Source organism: Triturus cristatus, chromosome 4_1, assembly GCF_964204655.1.
Source record: "Triturus cristatus chromosome 4_1, aTriCri1.1, whole genome shotgun sequence".
Lineage (NCBI taxonomy): Eukaryota > Metazoa > Chordata > Amphibia > Caudata > Salamandridae > Triturus > Triturus cristatus.
In genome coordinates, this window is record NC_140585.1 from 876,072,747 (window position 1) to 876,098,237 (window position 25,491).

The following is a 25,491-nucleotide window of genomic DNA, read 5'->3' on the forward strand; positions in this document are numbered from 1 at the left end:
TAGTGTTTAAACTGCTCCACACATCCGTTAGTTAATGTTAGTGAATAATCAGGTTTTGTGGATTTACAAGTTAATGAGTGGGGAGGCCACCTGATTATTATTTCCCCCTTATGCTCCTTTTTGTGTATCATTTTTTAATATACCCAATTGGGTGGTGATGTAAGATAGGAAAGCATATAGCTGATAGGGTATATATAATACAAGAACAGCAAAGGAGGGCACGAGGAATAGGCTATGTACACGGGGAATAAAAGACAGATGAAAATAATCGGAAAACGAGAGGGGCTTTGAGTAGGACAGAGGGAGTCGATGGAAGTGATTTGGGGGATGAGCATGTTAGTGGAGGCGTGGAAGATAGTGTATAAGTAGGGGGATGGTGTGGGTTGTGAAAGTAGGTGGCAAATACATATGCTGGAAAGCACAGACCTCCACAGGCCTTGGGCTGAATGAGGGTCCATTGAAGGTTTGTGAGGCCCCTGGAAGTTTGGGAGCCCCTGTGCCGCAAGGGTATGCGTTACACGCTGGACGCTAAGGGGGTGCAGGAGACACAGGAAAGAGGTCTTAATGGATTATGAATGTCCATTTGCTAGCCAGGGTTTTAAGTGGGGTGAGGCGGGTGTTTGTGAATGGGGGGCAGTGGGGAGATGAGGAAAGGATTGGTATTGTGAGGGGAGTTTCATCCGTGGAAGACGAAGGGTAGGTTTGTACGGCCGGGTGAAAGCAAGAACAACGCAGGGATGCTGAGAAGATATATAACAGAAGAGAGGAGGGATCTGAACCTGGGCACTGTGAGATTAAAAAGTGGGGGCCATGGGTGGTATACACGGGGAGGAGGGAAATGTAAATTGATGAAAGCGGAATGACAGAGGTGTAAAGGGGGGGGGGCTGTAGGTGGGTGAAGGAGGCCCAGATGCACGGCACACTCTGAAAGCCTCAAGCGAGGCAGCATGCAGAACCCCTGATGCAGGCGGGTGCAGCTGCAGCCCTGATCCAGACACCCCACAACCCAAGGAAGCCCTGAAATTCCCCCCGTTATGCATTCTGACTGGCGACAGCTGTCTGCATATTCCAATGCATGCATTGCCCTTGCTCGCACCTTCGGCTCAAGCAAGGCCGATGAATTGTCCCCATCGCACCCCGAGGGCTGTAATACAGTAAGGAGCCGCGACCCCCCGCGCGCGTGCCCTACCTCGCCCGGGCCCGGAGCCCGAGCTGGCGGCAGCCTCTGTACGGACGGCGAGCCCAATCCTTAGATTCCCCCAGGGCTCGCGCCTCAGGCCATGCCCACCGTACCGCCCATTGGGCTGCAGCGCACCTCAGGACACGCCCCGAACTGACTGACGTCACCAACATCCGCCCCCAATCCCCTGTCAGGTTCGCGCACTAGGCGGCCATCTTTAACGAATGTATAGGTATCTAATGTATATAAAGACAGCGGGGAGAGGACTTTAAAGATGCATACCATTAAGGATTTTTCAATATGATAATTATATGTATACAAGTATTAAGTTATGAAATGATATTTAATAACAATATGCGAAGATATATTTGTTATTTTCCTCCAATGTTATTTGATTTTTGTATTATCTTATAAAGTTAAGTTAAGCTCAGGGTGCACGACTCGGCCCCTCCCGGGCGGGGCTGTGTGATCTGCAGCGAACGAGCCAGAGGAGAGGAGGAGGGGAGAGAACAGGAGCCGCTCGCCGTCAACAAGCTGTTCCACTGTGAAGCGCGTTCACAGACCAGAATCGGCTCGTGCACAGACCCTAATCGCTGCGCGTGCCCCGGTCTGTCTCCCTTGGGAGTCAACACAGCAACAATAGTAGTCTCGTTGGCGGCAGCGCTTCGCGCTGCAACGCCAGCGAGACCTAAAAAAAGGCCAGTCCTCATTGGAGGTTACAAATGAAGACAAGGCGGTACTAAGGAGGGACTAACAAGTCCATTAATGAATCAGAAGCCAGCATATACAAAGGATAATGATACAAACCAATGAAAAATATGGGCAAAGAATGGGCGAAGCTTCAAGTCCATACTCGAATACAACATATCTCGCAGAGCAGCACATGCGCTACCCAGGCTCGAACAACAAAAAGAGGACAACTGAAATTTACACACGAAAGTTCAGAATTCTCTCATAACTGGCAGAGCATACCTGAATAGCTTGTGTAAAATATTAAAGTTTCTGGGAAACTAAAATCACCCTGGCTGCAATCTCCACTTACGAGTGTGTACAAGCACATCCTGTCACCACAAAAGTCCTTTTCAACATCCCTCTTGCTACTACAAGGAAAAGGTTTTTGGTGCCCTACACATAGTGAAAGTCCCTTTAAAATGAGCCTTAACAAAATATCCTGTTTTCATCCAAAAACACAGGATTTTCCGACAGCGAAATTGTCTAAGTCAGAGGTGTGAAAGTATCCAACCTACGAAACAAGGTACTAGTCACAAAAATATGATGTACCTAATTTACTGGATGTATTTTGTTTATTGTATTGTCATCTACGTTACTATCTGTTGAAGTCTATTTTCTTACCACATACAGAAGAGTAAAAGCACGTGAGGAGACATGCAATTGAGGTGTAGACTTTCCTTTGCACAGCACTCAGAGGGAAGGGCAGGGTTACAGTCTAGGAACCACATCGAATGCTCTATTCCCTCCAGAGGTCTGTGTGGCGTGATGTACTGGGCAGCAGGTAAGTAAAGGTCAACATGCTTCAAAGCTTCTTCATCTGCCGAGCTTGCCTTAACCCTCCTGAGTTTTACTATTACGAATGCTCTAGTGAAGAGTACGTGATAAGTCGTGGTTTAAAAGCTGTTAGGTCAGGTGAGAGGGGCCTGTATTCCATAAGAATCGTCTCTGTGAGTGTGGACGCTTGGGAGGGAGGCTGGTATCAGTGGTTCTGGAGATGGAAACCTAGCCTTTTGATGCAATTCAGAAGGTCAAACGACTGGAAACATTTGGCAGAGGCAGCTGGGAGCACTGGGAAGAGGGATGAAAAAAAGAAAAGCTAGGGGCAGACAAACAGTTGCAGGCAGAGCATGTTATAATGAACTGTCAATATAAGCAAACATCTGCAGCCCTGTCTTCAAAGAAGACACGCCATTAACGTCCCCTGATGACTGCTGAATGAAATAAGCAGTGCGGAATAGCTTATGTGCTGCTAGGTGCCGCTTCCTCTTGGTGCATCCCGAGGTGTCAGGGCTCATCTGTATGATTAACTGACTTTTTGATTAATATGCCTTTTTTCAATTAGACGCTTTATATTTTTGCGCCTTGGCTAGGCGAGGAAAAGGGAAAAAAAGCTCGGACACTGATAATGAACGAAGATAACAGCGCAGTAGATTAATGTCAGCTCAATCTGCTGCTTATAGTGTGAAATTATTATACATATTTACAGCCAGATGAAGCCTGTCACTTCTGAAACATCTTGTCCTCTTGAGTGAAGACTTTAACCGGTTCATGGAGCTGGGGTGGCGCGCCCAGGCCTGCAGCGACACTCAAACACACAATGGCTCAAGATGGACTTCATCCAAAACATAGGCATCCACAGCAGCTGCCACAGTTTCACACCACCACATTCTATGAATATCTGAATTATCCTACAACTGGCAACATCAAACCACAGCCTGTCCTAACCCCCCTCTTCCACAGCAGCTGGATCAGCTGTCTTGTTGGTTGTAACTCCTTCTACTGGGTTAGCAAAAACAAATAAAATAGTCTGGTAACGACAAAGGTACTTCTACCTTATACAGAGGTTTTATTCCGAATACAACTCTTTACGTGGGGCTTCCCGCGTCAGCCAGGATCCAACTGACATCAAATAGAACACCCCCAAACAGAACCTTCAACAATAATCAGGGCAGCATGATGATAGAATCCAGGATACCTTTCACCACCAAGAGACTACTACACATTCCTCCTCCTTATACAATTTAAACAAAATTAACAATGAGAAAAACAACAAAGCTAACAAAAATTAACATTTTAGTACTTCTCTAAAACAAAATACAAGTCCAAATATCATATCAAGAGAAATGATTACAGAGACTAGGAATGTCTCCCTCTGAAGGATGAACCAATCACATTGGCTGGAGAAGAATCACGACACACAATCATGTACTCTAACCAGTGCCCTTTCTCACTCTACTCCCACATACGGGAGTCGCACCTGCATTTTCCAAATACCTTCGGTCAATTTCTCCATCTCCATGACCCAGATTATCAACACAAATCATGGCAGTGAATAAGGAGATTTGCTGGTTGCACCATTGATATATGTCATATAAAACCACAACATATCAAAAATGGCTTCTACGACATCTAAGTTTCTCTTCAGAGTCATTTCAATTGTCCCTTTGATCAAATGATTCGCCCTTTCTACCATGCAATTTGACTGAGGTGTATACGCAGATGTCCTATCTATTATAACTACAGTTGGAAATATATCTATATTTTTAAAAAACGAAAGGTTATAGGGACGTTATATTTAGATGAAAATGACAGTCATAAAGAGGCATTTTAAACCACTAAAAAAGGCAGTTTTAGTTCTGCAAGCTAACTACAACTTGCACCCCCACAAATGCACTGCTTATGACATAACATATGACATAATGTATGGCATGTTCAATGACATTGATGATGACATCTCAAATTACATCATTGACACCACTGATGACGTCATCCAACCTACCAACTAACAAGCACACATAACCACTACTTTAAAAATGTTTGACTCCTTATCTTTTTCAATTGCATTCCTATCATTCTACCCTACTCCAAACCCTCCCTTTTCAAACCCAGTCCTATAATTCTACCCCTACTACAAATTTTACTAAACATGTGTGGAATGAAAACTACAAACCTAACAACTAATGTACAGAAAAAAAACTATTGTACTAACCTACTAACTACTAATCTTAGGTTCCAGAGTAGCATGCTACTTGTTGAAAAAGCATTTCAATGCCTCACCAGGGGGTCACAGGTGGTGTATAAATACAATTACAATTTATAATAATAAACTGAAACCATATAATATTTAATAGATGGAGGGAAAGTACCTGCCCACCTATACGTGGCACCACAACAAAATATCTGGAGCTAAAATGATGCTTAAAAGGACCATAAAAACATTTTGAATGCGATGAAGGAACTGAAGGGGAGATATATTCATAAGTCAAAAGTCAACTTGGTGCAGTGTGTGCGTGGATTTTCAGATGTTACAGTTACAAAATTCTGGTAGGACTGAGGTGAAAACTCTACATTCAGGTATTTGTCATGAAGTGAACTAGGTCAGCTTCTTATTAATGGGACTTGGCTCTTCCAGTGCTCACAGTATCCAATCCATCCATGAATGAAGTTCCACACCACCCTCAATCTATAAGCACAAGCCAAAGCTTTAGTTTAAAAGTGTTTCTATGATCGCAAATTTACTTCCAAGCTGTGCCAAATCTCAAATGAGCCAGACCTTGTCTTGTTTGTTTACACTGCTTTTTTCAGGGGCTACTTCTAAGGAGAGGTTCCTGAGGAGCCAGGACATGGTCTAGCTGAACGTAAAAAAAGGTTACTATCATCTTACAGCTCATTTGCCAATTTAGGCACCTCACACTTCTCTAATAACCAATAAATAAATCCCCCGCAATATGCTATACTCCTTATGAGATTATGGTTGCATGTGTGTTGCCCCTTGTGGCCTTTGGGTGCTAAAACACTGAACTTTCCTATATGCGGCTAATATACATGGTGGGTCTTTGGAGTTAGTCAGACTCCTGCATATAATGGTTCTGCTTCCATTGTCGCAACCTATCCCTTCAATATGAGATACTCAGAACCTGGAATTACCCTTTACCAAATATTTAAACTACCTGGTGTGCTGATGCATCTATGCCAAACTTTTCCAGAAGGGGTTTTGCTTATGTGTTCTTTCGTTGTCATATTTACTTCTCCTTCCGTAGAATGCACTGGTGCCTCGACTGGAGTTAGTTTAAAACAGTAAATGAAACTGTGGAGAAGATGTGATATAAAATCAACTGTACTTTTTGTTCTTGAAGCAAGAAGTGCTATACTTCATTACCCATATGGCCGCAAAACCCTGCAGGCAGGCATATGATACACAACATCACACACCGTGTCTTGAAAAGCCATGCACTAATGTGCCAGTTGTCAATTTTGACACTTTGCAAATAAGTCAGCTCCGAAGAGAGACAGTGTAGGAAGAACAGGAGAAATAATAAATGCATAGAATATTTTTGTGAACACAGGCAAAGCATTATTATTCATTATGTATTTTTAAGCAGTGCCCAGAGTATGGAAATTGAGTTTGCTGTAAAGGATTCCCAGGTCCGAACATTCATAACGCTTCATATTTTATACATTTATATCAGCATTAATTCATGACTATCATAAGTGACAAATCATTTCCATAAAAAAAGACAAAGCTCTGCAGGACTCGGCTCTGGGGTAAGCACAAGCGCCTCTATGGCTGCATTTTAAGCATTTCCCTAAAATCAACAGCGCATTGTCTTCTGTGGGAAAGAGGTTATAGGGCAGATGGGGCAAGAACAAAGCCCGCTGGCCTGATTTTATGTTGCTAGAATGTGTATAGTGCACAGTCTGCCGTTAGTACTGTCTCGTGGCGCTATTGGCTGTCCTCTTTGTATCTTGGCACGAGATTCTAAGGTTTGCACTGCAGACCGGAGTCTCTGACATTATGAATGCACAAAGAACAATTGAAGGACAGAATGCAGAACACGGTCATACATTCACCCCAGTACAGAGACCTGGGCCTAATCCATCGTTTTTTTGCTCACCATGCCATTCCAGTTTGGACCCAGCCGTATATAAATCAGTCTTGGCCTTTCACCCAATGGGAACAGTCCAGCCCCAACTGCCGGGCTTTCAGCCTTCATCAGCCAGGATAGATTGAGTCCAGTGGCATGAAGAGAGGAGGGGACCCATGTCTGGGCATACCCGTCCCACTCGGGGTGACAAATGCAAAAAGAACAATTGATGGACAGAATGCAGAACAATGTCATACATTCACCCCAGTACAGAATGATGAAGGATTCAACCCAGATATGTGACTGAGAGTGAGTGTTTGAAAAGGTTCAGCACTCCGTCCATCATCTGCTTGTGTTTGCTTTGTTCGCCCTAAGTTGGCAGGGTATGCCCAGACGTGGGTTCCTTGCTCACTTTGCCACTGGATTCCAGCTAGCTTGGCTGAAGAAGGCTGTTAGCCCAAAACCGGTCCCAGGATGCTTGTTTTCAGTCCAGGGAAGACATGGCTTTGCAGTTCAGGCTGGACTGTTCCCATGAGGCACAGGGTCAAGACTGATTTGCATATAGATGTGTCTGAACTGGGGTGGCAAAGTGAGCTAAAGAATGGTGATGGATTCAACCCAGATCTGTGACTGCGGGTGAGTGTTTGAAAAGTTTCGGCGCTCCGTCCATCATCTCCTTGTGTTTGCTTTCTCTGACATTAAGATCAGGTGCTGTGTTATGGGCAGACTCTGGTTGGGTGGCACCTCATGTTCAGGGGGCTGTGTGTATGGTTTTGGTGCTTGATGAGTGCAGGAGCGGCATTTCACATCTGTATACACAACAGCAAAGTGACCCTTGCCCGGTACGGATAGATGGTGCAGGCCTGAAGGTAAAAGCTGTCCAGATGCTTGTGCCTGGTGCACTTTGGTGGCTAACACTGTTTGGAACGATGTGCCAACTGACTGAGGCATGTATGTGGGTGCTGTGCTGGACGCATGTGGGATGTTGTCTAGCCTGCACTGCTGGCTGTGGTTGCATTTGAATTAACGCTGCGCAGCTTCTCAACGGGTGTCTTACGCATTCTTCCCAATGCAGCCATAGTATAGAACTCTTCACACTGCCAGCTGGACGCGTCGCCTGCAAGTGTAACTAACCCCAGCATAATATTAAAGTGGAAAGGCCTCTTACTCTCTCCTCCAGTCTGGCCAGCTGCTCCTTGTAGTACTCATCCTGCTTCTTCAGCTGGCGCTCCTTCTCTTCCAGCTGCTTCGCCTGAAAAAAGATGTCAACACAAAGTAATAATCAGTAGGAGCAGACGGCAGCACGCAGACTCTGCAGCACTTTAGACACAGCCGACAGCACGCGCACTCTGCAGCACTTTCCACACACGCCAATCTCTCTGCCAAATCATTCATCGAAAGACACAATCGATGGATGGAATCATTCAACAATGCACAACTTTGTGCCACAAGAACCAAAGTCACAGGGACACCAGCTCCAATACCAGGCAAGCTAACACAGGGCTCCAAGTGTAGGTGGGAGTGGAGCTAAACATGGGAGACTTACCCAGGTCTCCAGCTCCTGAAGCATGACAGGAAATAAAGAATGGGGTTACACGTGAGATTTTCCACACAGTCCAACCCAAGAACCGACAATTTAGAACATTTGACTAGTGCATTTTTCTACCACATTAATCCGCACAGAAAAAATAAATTGAAAAATAGTATTGCGGTGTGTTAAGAATTTGTAAAGATATCATGGTCCTCTTGTACTAAGGAATTTTTCCTAGAACCAAGAAAGCGTTACAAAAAAATGAATAAAACAAACATAAGTGAGGAAGTGTTTACCTCAACACCACAAACTGCATCACATCTCGGCTTCTTTTATGCAGTGGTTGATCCACTTATTCAACCGGTTTCTAAATGATCATAATTTTCGCGGCTCCTGGACTATGGCACAAGATTATGGATCACATCATATAATTTTAATGTTAGCAGGAGAGCTGGCATTAGAAATTATGGTTACAAATACCAAAAACAAATGACATATTTGCAGTATTAAACATGATGCAAACGTTCAGCATAACTTCTATGGATTTCACTACTGTCACAGCAGACCAAGGAGGGTTTGAGAGGCAACTGACCAAGGGTAAGTCTGCCCCCGGGGCAGATTGGGAGAGTGGCGCAGTCCAACGACTGCCATTTTGTGTTGGACTAGATAATAGCCCAAAAGTAGCCCAACACTCATTTAGGGACATGAATTGGCCTACCATCTACTATTTTAGATACAGGCGACTGGTTGCCCATCCTTTGGTGCTGCTTTGTCCCTTCTGCCCATCCCTTCATTAGGGCTTTGGGGGAGAGGGGGCGGAAAGTCTGAGTATCCCTACTTGGGTCGTCCTTTGAGACAGGTGGGCAGGGTTTGTATATGTTGTCGCTTGAGCAGGTGCATTGGGGGGAGTATAAAAAGTTGTTTAGGAGTTTGCATAAGTTGCTTGGCGTTGCCAGTTGGGGATCCATGTGCAAGGGGAGGGTAAGCAGGTAGTTAAAAGCTCACTTTAGGACATGTAGTTACTTACAGGTTCATATAGATACTCATTAGGATGTAGGGCAAATTCAATTTGGAATGTTTAAATGTAAAAAACAATTAGAAAATTATCTGCAGGGTGGGCATGTTTGGGGGGCATTGTAGGGGTGGGATAGGGGATAGTTCTATGGATGTATTGGGAGGTTTAGTTTTGTAAGGCAGTTGGCCAGGAAATGTTATGATGTGCACCTGTTTAAATAAAGTGGACTTTTTCACACACAAGATGGTCAGTGTTTGTCTGCCCCTCCCTACCCCCTCCCAAAGTATGCATCTTGGCAAATCTCTGGTTTTTACCCATCTGATGTCATTCGGCGAAGCAGCATTCCTGACATGAATTGCAGTAAGCACCTAGTACAATGCAGTCAATGGGTGGGAGGGCAGTTCAATCTAGTTCATTTTGTGATAACTATTCATAGACTAGTGCAATAATTGCACCAACTGATTTGCAAACAGGAACCAGGCAATGGAAGACCTGAAACTAGAGGCATTAAACTGAAGTGACAGAGCCAACTAAGGGCAACTAAGAGCATTTCATGGAAGACACATGGATGCCGATTCACCAAAATGTCAGGGGTAGCGTGACACCACACTTTTTGACTCCTTGGTGACCTCACAGGATGTGACAGAACACTGGCACTCTGATAGGAAGTGATGTAATATTACCTTTGACCTGAACATTTCACAGGTAATGTCAAGAAAGTAAAATATATATATATATATAGTATATATAGTATATATGGTAGTTCAATTTCTCCCCATGTGGGTCGCCGCCATCAAGCACGTTTCCTCAAGTTCTCAAAGGCACCACAAAATGTCTCGCAAAGTCTCGCCTGTGAATGACACAGCACAACAATGTCCATGTTTGTTACCTCGGTTTTAACGTCCTCTTGCTATCTCTCCTAACTGTACTCTTGATCGCTACTCCTACTCCCTGTAAATAGCCTGTTATCTCTGTACTGTTTTCTCATGTTTGCCTGCTCCAATCTAGTATTGTTATTACTGAATCTTGTAAATAACATGCTATTCCTGTAAAGTGCTCCGATACCCTAACAGGTCATGATATATATATATATATATTCCAAAAGAAACACACGCTCCTTCAGCAGCGTAATATGGGCCTCTAATATATATATTCTCATGATGAATCCACACAATACGAAAAGATTCTCGAGCCACTCTGGTAAGGGGGGTTAACTTTTATTCGGCAGCACAAAGACGCGTTTCGACCATGGATGTGGTCTTGATCATACATATATACTCGTATATGGGGGGCGCTAGAGGGCACGCACGCAGTATGGCCGCACTTCTGTGAGGCTCCTGCTGCCTGGAGCTGTAATCCTTCATTTATCCTCCTCCACCGACTACCTGCCCGACATCAACCGGCTTCGAATGTTGCTGTCCTTGTTCTGTGGCTCCGGCGCAAGTTTGGGAGCTGCGGGACCTGCCGTGTACGACCTGGAGGCTTCGCAAGTTTGACCATCCCCTGGGCTGTCGCGAAGCAGAGCGAGTGGCCGGGCCTCTGATCTGCGCAAGGCCGGTGCGTACCACGAGGCGGGTGGGCCCTGCGGAGCAACTCGCTGGTGTGGAGCCCCCGGGATCGCGGGGGCGGATTGCCGGAGAGAAGCGGAGAGCGCTGTGCGGCCGGAGAACGCGACCTGTGCCTGCCCCCCCCCCCCCCCGGCAGACTTCCATCGCTGGTTCAGCCTTTGATCGGTGGGGAGGAGAACTGCCGGTGAGTGCAACTGCCTGGGGGAGGTGTGTCCCCGGCCTGGGGAACGCATCTGAGTCGGACCTGTCCTCCCCCCCCCCCCCCCCTGCGGGATTGGAGTGGGTGACGGCCTGCTGTTGGAGGACCTGCGCCCCCCCCCACACGGCCACGTCATACATTGGCATCCTTACCTGTGCGGCCTGAGGACACTGCTGAACACTGGTCGACCCCGGTCATACGAGCCCCCCCCGTGCTTACCTGGTGAGAGCGCAGCGGACCGCCATGCTGAGGATGCGCGTGTGGCACGGGGAGAGTGGTGGCTGTGACACTGCCAGGAGCGGTGGAAGGCGTGGGGGACGCGGACCTGTCTGCTTGGGCCCTGTCGCCGGCTTAAGGTGCGACCCTGGATGGCGCCGGAGCGCGTCTGACCTCTGCATGGCCCTCGCTGGGGCCTCTCAGCTCCCTGGTGCTGTCTCCAGGCCCGGGTTCCACTGTTGCTGCCGGAGGACGATGGCTGCTGGCCCCATGGCCATAAGCACGACTGTCTGGTGACGACCCATTGGCGATCCGTTGGCGCCCGACTGCTCCTTCGGTCCACTCGGAGGCCTCCCTATCCTGCAGGGGTGCGGTAGCGGCAGGTGCGCCCTGCCAGCGTGGTTCTTTATCCAGAGTCGTGTGAAGCAGCTGTTGCTTTGTGTTGGCGACCGGCGCTTTCCGTGTCGGGGAGGACAGCTGTCGCACTCCTTCCCCGTCTCTGCCTCGGTGTGCCGGCCTGGGCCCTCCGTTGTGTGATTGTCGCTGGCGACTGGGGTGTATCCAAGCGCTTTGCCTCCTTCAAGAGGGCCCATGATGGGCAAGCAGGACAGTAAGCAGCCTAAGCTATCCTTTGATGCCCCGGTGGCTAATAAGGGACTGCGGAGTACGCAGGATACGGGTGGCCCGCAGGGCCCACCGGCGACTGCAGAGGGCCTGAGCTCACCAACGTCGGACCTGCAGCAACTGATGCAGGAAATGAGGCAAGGCTTTGCTACTGTAGTTGATAAGGTGGACCGTCTTTCCTCGCGCATGGATGCTTTTGCGCAGAAACTGGATGTACATGAATGCATAACGGAGGCTGAAAGGCGGATCTCTGATAATGACGACACCTCCGCTTCACATACTTCGCAACTTTCGAGAATGGATAATGTCCTCAGACTTATCGCTGCCAAGAATGAGGAGTTGGAAGCCCGCAGCCAGCGGAATAATATCCGCGTGGTGCGTGTGCCTGAGTCCACCAACACGGGGCGCATGGAAGAGTACGTGGAGAAGATACTCCTGGCCTCCATTGGTCCGGAGGCTTTCTCCAAACTGTTCATCGTCGAGAGGGCGCACCGCTCGCTTGGGCCGCGTCCCAGACCCGGAGCTCCACCTAGGCCCATCATCGCACGGCTGTTAAACTACTGAGATCGCGATGCTGCGCTGAGGGCCGCGCGCCAGAACCAACAACTCTCATGTGATGGTGTCAGCTTCACTGTTTACCCGGATTTCACGCCTGTCGTCAAGGAACAGCGGCGCAAGTTCATTGATGTAAAGAGAAAACTCCGTGCCCTCCAAATCGACTATGCGCTGCTGTATCCAGCAAAGCTGAGAGTCACCCATCAGGCAAAGCAACATTTCTTTATGAATCCGCAACAAGTGGACGATTTTTTGAAGACTTTAAAACATGCACGTGCCGAGCAACGGGAGACGGAAGGCGCTGGCCAAGACGATGATCAGTGACGACTTTTTTTTTTTGTTTAAAATATTTTTATTGCAGGAATCAGTAAATCGTTACATAATCGGCCAACATTATATATCACGCCCGATCAATGAGATGCAACCCTCCGTTCCCCCACCGTAAGTTACTTACACAGCCATTCAGCCCACAACCCTAGGGTCGGGCGGCGAAATTCAATGGGGGCTCAGGAGGATGTCGAAGCTGGCCCGGAGAACCCGCTGTCCGTCATCTGCTTTTCCAAACAAACCCATAAACCCAAAATAACACCCCACTCTTAAAACACCCCAAACCCAGGTAAACCCTCCCCCCCCCCCCCCGCCATCAGCGCGCGGCACCAACCGCCACAGGATCTCCAAAAGGACCCACGGGGAAAGCAATAGATCTGAAAAGTGCAATCGTCTATCGGGACTCAGGGCGAGCCTCTTCCTCAAGCTCAGAGTCGCTGGGGGCGCCATAATCCCTAAGGGCCTGCACTAACATCTCCCATTCCAGCGCTGCCTCCTGTGCCTTCTCATTACGCTGCCTCCAAGCTAGCTGGTATCTGAGCGTACTCTCCCCCGCCGCCCACTTCAAAAATTCGCTGCGCCACCGGCTTCCCGTCGGACCAGCTCGTGCCTTCCAGTTCCTGGTCACCTCCCGTTTAGCAAGGAGCAGCCCCAGATCAATGAACTTGCTAGAAATTTTATTTTTGGGGGTATGAGGGAACCAGTGCAGGAGACCCACCGCCGCGTCAAGCGATAAAGATCTCCCCGTCGTCTCCTCCAGGGTCTTCCCCACTTCCTCCCAATAGGATGACAATCCCGGGCAGGCCCACAGCATATGGAGGAGGTCCGCCTCCTGGGCCGGGCACCTGGGGCATTCCGCCGAAGTCGTACCAAAATATCGCCTGATTTTCACCGGGGTCAAATAGGCTCTATGGAGCACGTAGTAGTGGACCAATTGAAAGCGGGCGTGGCGTGTGCCCTTCCAGGCCCTCCGCACTAGCTGGGCCCAGGTCGTCTCCGGGATCTCCCTGCCAATGTCCTCCTCCCAGCGGTTTCTCAAAGTGGTGAGGGGAGCCATCCCCTCATTGATCAGTCTGCCGTAAAGGCAAGTGACCGCCTTCACCGTGCCCGCAGACATCATCACGTATTGGCATACTGGGGATAAAGGGGGTTCCTCCTGCCCGCGTCTCCAGTGCGCCTGGATCGCTCGAACAAGGGCCGAGTGCAGCAAAAAGTCGCCGCGGGGAATCCCGAAGCGCTCGATGAGCTCCTGGAAGGGCAAGAGCGACCCGTCCTCGTATAGATCCCCGATTAGCTGCAAACCGGCGTCCTCCTAGGTCGCCAGCCGCGACCAATCACCCCCATGGGGCAGAGCCGTTAGCATCCCCAGCGGTATTTCGGGCGCGTACGGTGTTCGCAGGTGGCCCCGGGCGTGAGCTCGGTTCCAGCACAGGCGGATAGTCCGCTCCTCCATTGACAAGTCCTGCAAGGCCAACCGTTGTCTCATCGCTATGAAGGAGAGAACATGCCTGGCCATGCCCGTTCCCCTCTTTTCGTCGGGGCCCCGGAACTCCCGGGCGATCTCCTGGGTAAAGGCCTGGAGCTGCGCCGCTAAATAATACTTTTCGAAGTCCGGCACCGCAAGCCCACCCTCCTCCCTCGGCCTCAGTAGGGTCTTGAGGGCCACCCGCCGGCGGCCCGAACCCCAAAGGAATCCGACAATCATGGATCGTAAAAGTCGAAACGTGGTCGGTGGGACCCAGATCGGTAGTGTCCGGAAATAATATAGCAACCGGGGGAGCGCCACCAATCAGTGACGACTTTGCTGTTGATTTCTAGGACTGGCCTCTGTACTTGAGTGTGGTCCGGCTGGCGCTCCACTAGAGGGCCGCCGCGCGAGCCCAGCTGGCGGTTGACGGAGAGGCTGCACAAGACTGCCCTGGTCGGGCATTGGTTGGTGATTGGTACTGTACTCCAGGCGCCGCACTCCCCCCTGCTCCCCTGGCTGTGTTGGGGGTGCGGGGCACGGAGGGCGGATATGTGTGTCCCATGGATGACCCCGTAGGGTGTACCCCAATGGACAACCTGACTTCGCTGCTCCTGTTGAGCTGTTTGGTGTTCATCTCGGGAGGGGGGTGGGATGTGACTTCTGGCAAGTTGGGGATGCTTCAGTGGGCTGGGGGTGGGGTGTGGGGTTTTGGGCTTGCTTTGGTACATTGCATTTTCGTTTATTTTACGGTTGTCTCATTGCTCCTGCGGAATACGGCAACTCCTCCTGGGGTAATGTTCCATGCCCTCATTGCTGGTCCATGTCTAGGGGTGGGGGAGCCCACTCGCCTTTTTGTTAAGTTCTGGGGCACAGTGCTTATAGGGCTCGCGCCTTTTATCTTGAATGTTCACTGCGTGGGGACTGGCACGTCCTTCCTGGACCCCGCTACGGGGACCCCTGGCGCCTTTGACGTGTCTGCCAATAGCGGGGGAGGGGAGCCTGTCCCGGGTGGCGGTAGTTTCCTGACCCCTTACTTCTCAGCGATGCTGGGTGTGCACGGTGGACAGCCTGCTTCCACTGCGGTTCTGTCTACGGGCAGGTATGAGTGGAAGCTCTGCTTCGGATCTGCTATGGGGAGGATGGGCACAGTTCTTTTTTCCTTTGGCTGTGGGATTGATGTTCCTCCGTCACCAGATGGAATTGACATTGCAAATGGTACCAGTTGCATGTTGGGAATTTTGGAGGGGAGGGTGGGGGGGGGGACGGGACAGTGGGATTTGTATATGTTGTTATGATGTTGAGCGCAGCTGACGGCACACGGATGCCCCTCACAGGGTCGACAAGGCATTCCGCTCAGGGATCGCGTGGCGGTCCCCTCATCCGGCAGGCCGTACACACACCTGCTTGCTTCGGGGTGGGAGTGGGGCGGGCAGTATATGTGCCCTTTACAGATACCGAACGCGCAAATCTCTCACACAGTGCGACATCTTTTCTTTTCTTATCGTCCTGCCTATGGGAGAAACTGACCTGAACATACTTACTTGGAACGTTAGAGGCCTGGGGGACCCGAGAAAACGTAGGCAGATCCTCTCTTACTTGGACCGCCATGCAATACACATAGCGTTTCTCCAGGAGACCCACTTCAAGGCGCAGGCTACTCACACCTTTGCCTCCAGATGGGCGAAGCACACTGCTTTTTCCTCCCACTCTTATTCGCGCGGGGTTGCAATACTGGTGAAAAAGGGGACCCCCTTTACTATGGCTGGCACTAGGAGCGATTGCCAGGGCAGGTACTGTCTTATGTGGGGTAGACTGGGACACATGGCAGTTACTCTGGCTTGCTGTTATGGCCCCAACGTAGACGACCCACACTTCTTCATGGACCTCGGGGCAGCCATAATAGGCGCTGGCCCGCAGCACCTTATATGTGGGGGGGATTTCAACACCACCTTGGATCCGCAGTTAGACAGGTCCCATCCGGCCCCCCATCATTATACCAAAGCCCGCGGGGCGCTGCTAGAATTACTGGAGGAGCATAGGTTGATCGACACATGGAGACACCTTCACGCTGCTATGCGGGAGGGCACACACTTCACGGCGCAGGCGAAATCATGGGCGCGGCTTCATTACGTCCTCTTGGCCCCGCGCTTTCATACCGCGCTGGTTCGGGCACATCACCTCCCTCGTACCTTTTCGGATCATTCGCCGGTACGCGTTACTTTGCGAGCTTCGGACCTTGGCCCTCCGCTGTCAGCCTGGCGCCTACAGCCCGGGATGCTGTTGGATGCCTCTTTTCAGGAGGAGCTTCGAGACGAATGTCTAGACTTCTTTCAGCGCAATAAGGACTCCGTGAAGGGGGTGGAAACTATTTGGGATGCATTTAAAGTGACTCTACGTGGCGTATGCATCGCCAAGGGGTCCGGGGTGCTGAAGAGTATACTAGGGCAGCTGCGTACACTGGAAACTGACCTTAAGACGCTGGAGGCATCATTGGCTGTCAACCAAGACGATGCCACGCTTGCACGTATTCGCGAAAAAATCACGGAGTATACGGCCAAAGCCGCTAGAGAGGCGAAATTTAGAGGCAAACACTGGATCGCCCGCCGCTATAGCAAGGGCGAGCGACCGGGTAAAGCTCTGGCAGCAACGATGAGGCTGACGCGCCCTACTAACACCATCGTTGAGCTTGAGGGAGAGGACGCCACGCTCTATCGGGACACAGCGCAAATTCTTAATACGTTCGTCGCGCACTACCGAGCGTTATATACATCGACTAGGGAGGGGGAGCTCAACTTGAGGACGTGTCCCTGGGATGGCTCAGCGACTCGCAAAGAGAGTTTCTTAGCACCCCTTTTGAACTGGACGAAGTGCGGGACGCTATTATGAACATGCGTTCGGGCAAGACCGCCGGACTAGATGGGATACCGATCGAGTTCTATAAGACTTATATTGACTTTATGGCGCCGGTCTTACGGGAGGTGTATGAAGATGCCTTGGAGGTGGGTCACCTCCCCCCCTCGATGCGCATGGCCCTCATCACGTCCCTCCTTAAACCCGGGAAAGCGGCGGCTAAATGTGACTCCTACCGGCCCCTCTCATTGCTCAATTGTGATGTGAAAATACTTGCTAAACTCATAGCTAATCGTATTAATCTTCTGCTCCCCAACTTGATATTACCCGACCAGGCTGGGTTTGTACCCGGTAGGGCGACATCCCATAATCTACGTACGTTCTTTTCAATCCTAAATTCGGTGCATGACGATCAGCCAATGGCCGCTGTCTTCCTCGATGCCACGAAGGCATTCGACTCCCTGGAGTGGGATTATGTATTTCAGGTGCTGCGGCGTATGGGGTTCCCTGACATCTTTGTCTCCTGGATTAAGTTACTATATACCGCCCCTAAAGCCAAAGTCCTGATTAACGGCCAACTCTCTGCTGCGTTCCCCATTACCAGAGGCACCAGGCAGGGATGCCCTCTGTCGCCCTTGTTGTTTGCCATAGCTATGGAGCCCCTGGCTGCCAAATTACGGCAACACCATCGAGACAAAGCGCTGAGATGTTTTCAGAGGCAGATCTTAATATCTATGTACGCTGACGATATCACTCTTTATATACGCGATCCTAAGGATAACCTCAATCCGATTCTTAGGGAATTTATCCGATTTGGCATGATCTCGGGGGTCCAGATCAACTGGAGCAAGTCCTGTTTGTTCCCCCTGACGGCCTCTACGGGGCGGTTTGGGCTGGACTACCCGCTCGCCTGGTGTGAAGGGGACTTTAAATACTTGGGCATACATGTGGAAAAAAACAGGGAGGAGCTCCTGAGGGCGAACTATGGCACGGCGATGACTCGCATTACGGACTGCGTCGCGCGATGGATCACTCTGCCCCTTTCTATGGCCGGTAGAACATCATTGATCAAAATGGTAATATTGCCGCAGTTGTTATATCTCTTCATGAACATCCCCTTCTATCCAGGAGGTTTCTTCTTCCGTCAACTACGCACAGAGCTTATTAGATTGGTGTGGGGCGGTAGGTCACCCCGGCTTCGGTGGGAGATCCTTATTAAACCGTACAATCAGGGTGGTTTTGGTGTCCCCGACTTTGAGTTATACTATCGAGCAGCCCAGGCACACTTCGCCTATTTCTGGATACGTCAACCTAGATACATGCCCCAACTGGCTGCCGAACACTGGCTGGCGCATTCGATCCCGATAGACGGCGCATTGTATATCCCCGTGGCGGGTAGAGTTAAGACGCCCACGACAGTGATCAGTACGGTATCCGCATGGGGCCACTTGACTGGCACGCTGGGGCTAGATTTGTTATATGCGCCGCATTTGCCTCTTACTTACCATCCCAGTATGCCCCTACTGCAGGAAGCGGGTTTTCGGAAACTGCTTCACACTATTCACGTATCGACGTGGGGGGACTTGTACCATAATGGCACATTCCGGTCAATGGACCACCTTTATGAGGGCATACAGCCTTCGCCCCTTGACGTCTTTTTGTACCTCTGGCTTCGTCAGGGGATAAGGGCACTGACACCTAGCTTTCCGCAGGAACCCACACATATGGCACCGCTGCAACGCATCCTCCAGGACGATGTCCCTGCCAAGCTAGTTTCTAAGATATACAGATCGGTGCACTCGTTGACGCCCACGCCACAGTTGGCAGCCAGGGGCCGATGGGACCAAGAGCTGCAGGCCCCTCTGACGGACAAGCAGTGGGAATTCTGTCTATTGCAGACGGAGCGCATCTCCTCCAGTAGTCGATTTAAGATAATTCATTATAAGTACATCCATAGATTATACTATACCCCTGCCCGACTGTGTAGATATCGTCTTCGGGATGATGACCGGTGCGACAGATGCCGCGCCCCGGGGGCAGATTTTCCGCACCTGGCTTGGGCGTGCGAAGCAGTACACCGCTATTGGTGCCAGGTGTTTGAAGCGCTCTCCAAAATGATTAATACCGCGGTGGCACCCCCCCCTCTCCTCGCCCTGCTGGGATATGTGGAGCCCATACAGGCGGCACACCGCAAATTTATCGCGTTAGCCTTTTTGCTTGCTAAGAGAAGGGTTGCGTGCCGATGGGGCAGAGGCAGGGCCCCGAAATTCAAGGATTGGTTGCGGGACCTGACCTACTGCCAGGAGCAGATCAATACCTATGCTGAATTATTGCCGGCAGCGTCGCGTCCCACAGATATCTGGGCTCCGTTACAGTGCTACCTCTCGGCTGGGGAGGCTGTTGTGAGCGAAGGGGTGATCGCATAATGGCCCGCGGCTGGCGCTCCCACACGCTCTTGGAATCGGGCTACCCGTGACCATTCCCCGCTAGTTAGGGGGTGGGTGTACACTGCACGTTGCGGATCTCCACATAGGATGAAACACACACGAGGTGGATACATGTGAGGCCTGGAGGAAGTCCCTCAGAGTGTGGTGTGGTCTCAGTTGTCTCTGTGGGTAACTATTTGCTGGTTGTATAGGACTGTTTTGATGCTCATGTACGCACTAATGATGTCTGCTTTGAGATGTCTACTCCCGCCCCATACTCCCGATGTATTCCTTAGGATTGTGATGTGTACTCACTGTCGCACTCTTTGACTGACGCTGTATGTTTGCTCAAAAGAGTTCAAAAATATATATATATATACTCATATATATATGTGTAGCGTTAAACAGTAAGTTCAGTAAAATAATAGTAGCTAGGGCAGTTTGGTGCAAATCTGTTTTATTTAGTAATCAGGCGTCCACAATTATGTCAGCCGCTTTAGACAGGAGCTACAATCCTATGCCAACCCACCACACAATGCCCTATCACAGCTTCAAATGCTAGGCTCAGCCCCAAATGCCCGAGCACACTACAATTGAAAGCTTTCCCTCTTACCGACAGAAAAGGGACAGCAGAGGCAGCAGCCATGCAAGTGTCCCTCACCACATCACGCAGTTACAGCATAGGCATCAGTAGTAAACACCTTAAACTGAGGCTTGCCCATGAAGCAGCAGTGAAAGACAATCTGTGCCATATATTCCAGCTAACAACCATTATGGCTAGAAGCAATGGCTGCAAACTGCCTCAGGCTGTGATAATTGTATGTGCTGTGGGTGGGTGGGAAAGTGACAACTATTTAAGGCATCACTGCGCTGTACTGGTTTTGTGTGCTATGTTCTTTTCTTTTCTAAGTGTACTGTTAAACTACCATGTGTATCATCATAAGGAAATGCACTAATAATATTATCATTCTGCGAGGGCACATGCCTGCGACAGCGGAATCTTTGCCTTGTTTTTGTTTCGTTTTGTTTATTTTGCTTTATCAAACAGAAAACGAAACCTTCTTGTTGATCTGATGGGTATTGGGGAAGTTCGTACCCTGTTCATGTATGACCCGCCCATGTCTTCATTAGTGAACTTGATATGTAATTTCTGTCATTGGTAATCCTTTTTACATTAGCGGCTGGCCCCTGTGGTTGTAGGCCCAGGTTTGTACATATTTGTGTTAAATAAAGGTTTAAAAACAAAAAAAGAAAAATAATAATAATATTATCATTAAAACAAACAGTTAGCACATGTTGAGTACTCACAAAGTGTAACAGCCTCCTAAGAGAGTGACTGGGAAAATGAGTGACCTCAATAAGAGACACTCACTAAGGAAGCGGGTCCAAAACTGATTGAGCCCTCAAATTTGAAACCGTTAAAAGAAAATTAAGACCCAGAAAGTGAGCATTGCTCATAGTCCGTAAACACCCAACCGCTGAGATGATCTTCCATCTCAGAGCTGAGCAACTACAGCTCTTGGGTTTAAGCACAGGTCAAACCCCAAGCTTGCAAATGCTACCTCTTTCCTAAGTTCAGAGTTAGGTCTCTGGATTTTTGCAATACAAGTCTCACCCATACTAAAAAAAAAAGCACCAAAGAAGACCTCAATTGAACTAATCAAATTACAGAAATTTTCGACAATATTGTAAAGTCATTATTCTGCTTTTTTTGCAAAGTAAAGGAAGCTTGTTTTAAGACTGTCTGCTGAGAATGCTGAAGAAAACAAATTTTAGCTAGTGGATACCCGCCACAAAATATTTGCTAGGTAAAACCACGGTCTAAAACCATTAACACCCCTCCTACTTTAAATAGGGCAAATCAATGACCAAAGAGATAAATAAAATAATAAGACTGTCTAGTAGATGCAGATGTGTGTAACTTTTAGTGGCTTTCGCAGTGGGGCCTAAACCCAAAGATTTAAATCCTATTTTATTGTGATTCCCTACCTCTTCCACTACAGTTTGCAGATGACACTCCAAGTTTACAGGGCATGGATGTTGCAATAATTGTGATCCTGCTGTACATTAGTGCTGCCCTTTGCAGTACTGTCTATTTAGACACCATGCAGTAGGTGTATAGGGAAATAAGCATATCCTTCTACTGAGCCAGCTGAACCCTAACACAGAGTGCTTGTGCCATTGCTGCACAAAGCACTGCAGCTCCACGAAACGTTTAAGCAAATTAAGTCAACACAACATTGTCCTTGCCAAGAATTACCATGCTTTGTATACCCAGTAGCAATATTATCTGAAGCAGTCTTGCCTTGATGGAATGCCAAGACAGCAGCACCCAGACTCTACTGATGGGTACTGTCAGGGGTGCAGCTATCATTGATACAACAGATGGAGAGGCACCGCAATCCAGGTGTGCGAGGTCTATCTGCATCCCAATTATGGCAGTTTGTTTCTACCCAACATAGATGTGGAACAGAAAGCCCATTTTTCTTGCTTATAGTGCGGCCTATAGCACCCTTACTGTGTCAATGGGCTCCATGGAGTTGTGATACTGACTGCATTAACTGAAGGCTGCTTGCGCAGTGTGCACTCAACTCACATGCAATAAATGCTCAAAAAGAGCATCAGAAAACAATGATGAAGAAAATGTCAGGAAACAAATGTAAACTTTAAAAGTAATTGGACCCTGTGTATTTTGTGGCAAGGTGCACACTTATGAGAACGGCTGAGTAAAACATAATAAAGTCCACTGCAGCAACTGCTCAACAGACAAGAGGCATAGTCCAAAACTATAGTCAAAATTACTTCAATTGAAATGGGTTCCATTCTGGGCACGTGAGAAGAGATCCATCCGACTTCACATTTAGATCCTGGCTGATCCCACACATGCTGTACGTAGCATGTTGACAGAGTAGGGCTCCTTGCTGTGTCAGCCCCTGAATCTGTCACATGCCAACTATTGCCCACCATGACTACCACCAAGGTAGGTCTGTTCTGCTGGATAGCCCCACCCCTCTCCCCACTCACAGAATAAATACAATTCAGCTGTCCACCAGGCACAGTACTGTTACATTACAACAGGGCCTCTCAATGCAGGCCCCAAAGTCCCATTCCACTACTCAGAAAGGGTGAAGGGAAAGCAGCTAGCTAGAAGCACTTGTTGCAGACTTAATGCCCTCTAGCTTCCCATTTAAAATGAGCACGCTTAGGAGATCGCAGGCATGTGCATTTTCAGGTTTTTCTCAAATCCGCATGTCCTGATGACTTACAGAGGGAAGAAGCGCACCACCTCTTACCACGCCTCTCGGTTTTCAGTGAGACAATTGATTTTGAATTGTGAAAATGGCTCTCAGAAGGACACATTTGCTTCCAGTTCTTTGGGCACAGTCCCTTCTGAGTCAGGGATCGCAAGGTAAGTGCCAGGGGTATCTCTGGCGTCCCCTAATTGATGTTAATGGGAAGACACCTATCATAAAGATAATAAATTGACCTCCAGTTAGTTGCAAAATGTTAACGTTTTAGAAGAATTTCATTTATTGTGTAGAGACTAAAGACCCACAACGGAGAGGACTCTCACCACAATCACTAAAGCCACCAAAAGATATGACAATTTTGGAGATACAAAGGGGGTGCCAGAGATAATGGTCACCAGCATGTGAGCGAGTGAGGCCTCACAGTTTGAAATGCACATCAAGAAAAGCCAAGGTAAAGCAGAGCCAATACCAAAGGGTGACGTTAAGAAAGAAGCGATTGGGGGAAACCTCTGATTTATTGCAAGTATTAGGGAAAGCAATCAGAAGTGCAAACCGCCACCAAGAAGAATGTACAGGAGGTGCACAGCTAACTGAGTGATTTCGCAAGATCTGAATACTAATCACAAACTTAAGGGCCGAGGAAAACCAGAAGAGTCCAAGGCCATGATTATGAGTTAGGAATAAACATGCAGAGACTCTGGGTGGCCAGAACTATTTTTTCCAAACGGTGACCCAGCAATATTTACTTCTATTAAGAGTTAAACTCCATGGAATGGGGAATCACTGCACACTTAATTACTTAGCAGTTTTCCACAAGGTATTCCCTTTCTCATATGAAAACAGAATTTGCCTCCTGCCACTTTGTCGCCAAATTTCATCCCTCTCTCAAAAGAACCGACGTTACGGCTTACTGGACTTCTGTATTCTACCTCTTCAAATGATCCAAAATGCCATCTAGATGCGCTTTAATGGCTCCCCTTCGCTGAGCACTTTGAATTTGCCACCAGGACCTTTATAAAAGTGGTTTCAATTTTCATCCAGTAACAGATTTCTCCCGACATTCCCACCAGACCCTTGCTCTGTGGGAACTCTAACGTTTTTTTCAACCTTCAATCAAAAAGGAAGCTTTTGAACGCCAATTTTGCTTACTTGGCTTTTTCTGTTGGGGGAACATTTTGAAAACCTGCGTGTTTTTGTTTGGGTGAACTATGTCTATTTTTATTAATCTTGTCTACAGTGTCAGAAAGTCATATTTTAAGTTTCAGCACAGATGAACAATAAAAGTAATGTAATCATTTCAAATTATTACCCGTCCATCCAAATATGGAATCAGATGGTTCTGTTTGAGCTGAATATTGCATTTCATATTGTGACTGTCTTAACGGGGACATCCAGTGAATGATGTCACAATAAACCTCAAAATCAAAGCAGACATCATCAAGCAAATAAACAGTCTACAATGACTATTTCTGATGATAGTTAGCAGTGCAGGAAAGGGTAAAGAGAACCTTTTATTTCTCTACACTGGATGGCCGCTTTAATTGACAAAATCACTCGGCTACCATGTAGAAATGGCAAATAAAGAATGTAAATGTGAATAAACAAGTGTATGATCAGTAAAGAGTTTGGTATCACAGTTAGTCAATGTCTACATTTGAGCATGCCACCATTTCCCCCAAAAAACATAAAACAAGAAGATCTTTATTATGACAACATGAAGGTTCTAATCAACCTTGGAAATCAATAATACCTTATTTCAAATGTTTATATTAACACATTTTGAAATCCAGTTACAATTTCTAAGAAGCATTGATGATTTTGCAAATGTGTGTTAAGAAGGAGCCCTTTCACGTTTAATGTTTTTATTTGGTTGTTGTCTACAACCCAATAACATACCCCCCTCTGCGCGCACACTTTTTCAAAACGCATTCACTCCTCCAAAGACAAACAAGAACAACAGTGAAATGGTCCACGTTTTGTTATACTCTAAATGGGAGCCATCACATTGTAATCTGCAGTTATTTAAAATGGCTCATTTGAAATATGGCTGATCAACTGACACAGCTATTGATGAAGACACATTTAACGTACACAAAACTCCACGCTGTTTCTACAAACTCACCTCCAATGATTTTCAGTGCAAGGATGTAAGTGTTTATGTTAGAATACGGATCAGTACATTCAAATATGTATTAAAGTTGTTTGAAGCCCACAAGAGATACACGTGAATCGCTTAAATATGCTGTAGATCAAATCATCAAGGAAAGAAATAAAGGACCAAAAAATACAGAAAACAAATGAAACAAACACAATATAATCATTACTATTGTTCCAAAATAGAAACACACAAGCAGTGGGAGATCATGCAGGCATTGACGTCAATTCACCAAAATGCTAGGGATAGCAAAAGTGACATCACTTGCTCTTTGACCCATGATGAGATCACAGGAAGTGACATCATATGACTTTGTATGTTATCACAATTTAGCAACTCCCTCTAGATCAGTTCTTGCAGTCGGTGGACTGGGTAAACATTGAAGCAGGAGGTAGTGTGAAGGCGCTAGAGATTGTTGACAGTAATTTCCAGGTAGTGTGGTACAAAAGAGGTCCAACAATATATTTAATTAACTTTTATAGTAACTATTTTACTAATGTGCCCAATACTAAATTCCCAATCTTGTTTG

General features: G+C 48.0%; 1 protein-coding gene across 1 annotated transcript in view; it reads right to left on the minus strand.

Moving 5' to 3' along the window:
- The window catches only part of CHCHD3 (coiled-coil-helix-coiled-coil-helix domain containing 3), an 878,604-nt gene that overhangs the window by 307,543 nt on the left and 545,570 nt on the right, over nucleotides 1-25,491 (minus strand). The window contains exon 5 of the mRNA XM_085653592.1: nucleotides 7,946-8,029. Coding sequence (XP_085509718.1) covers nucleotides 7,946-8,029 — 84 coding nt within the window. The remainder of the gene's footprint in view (nucleotides 1-7,945; nucleotides 8,030-25,491) is intronic.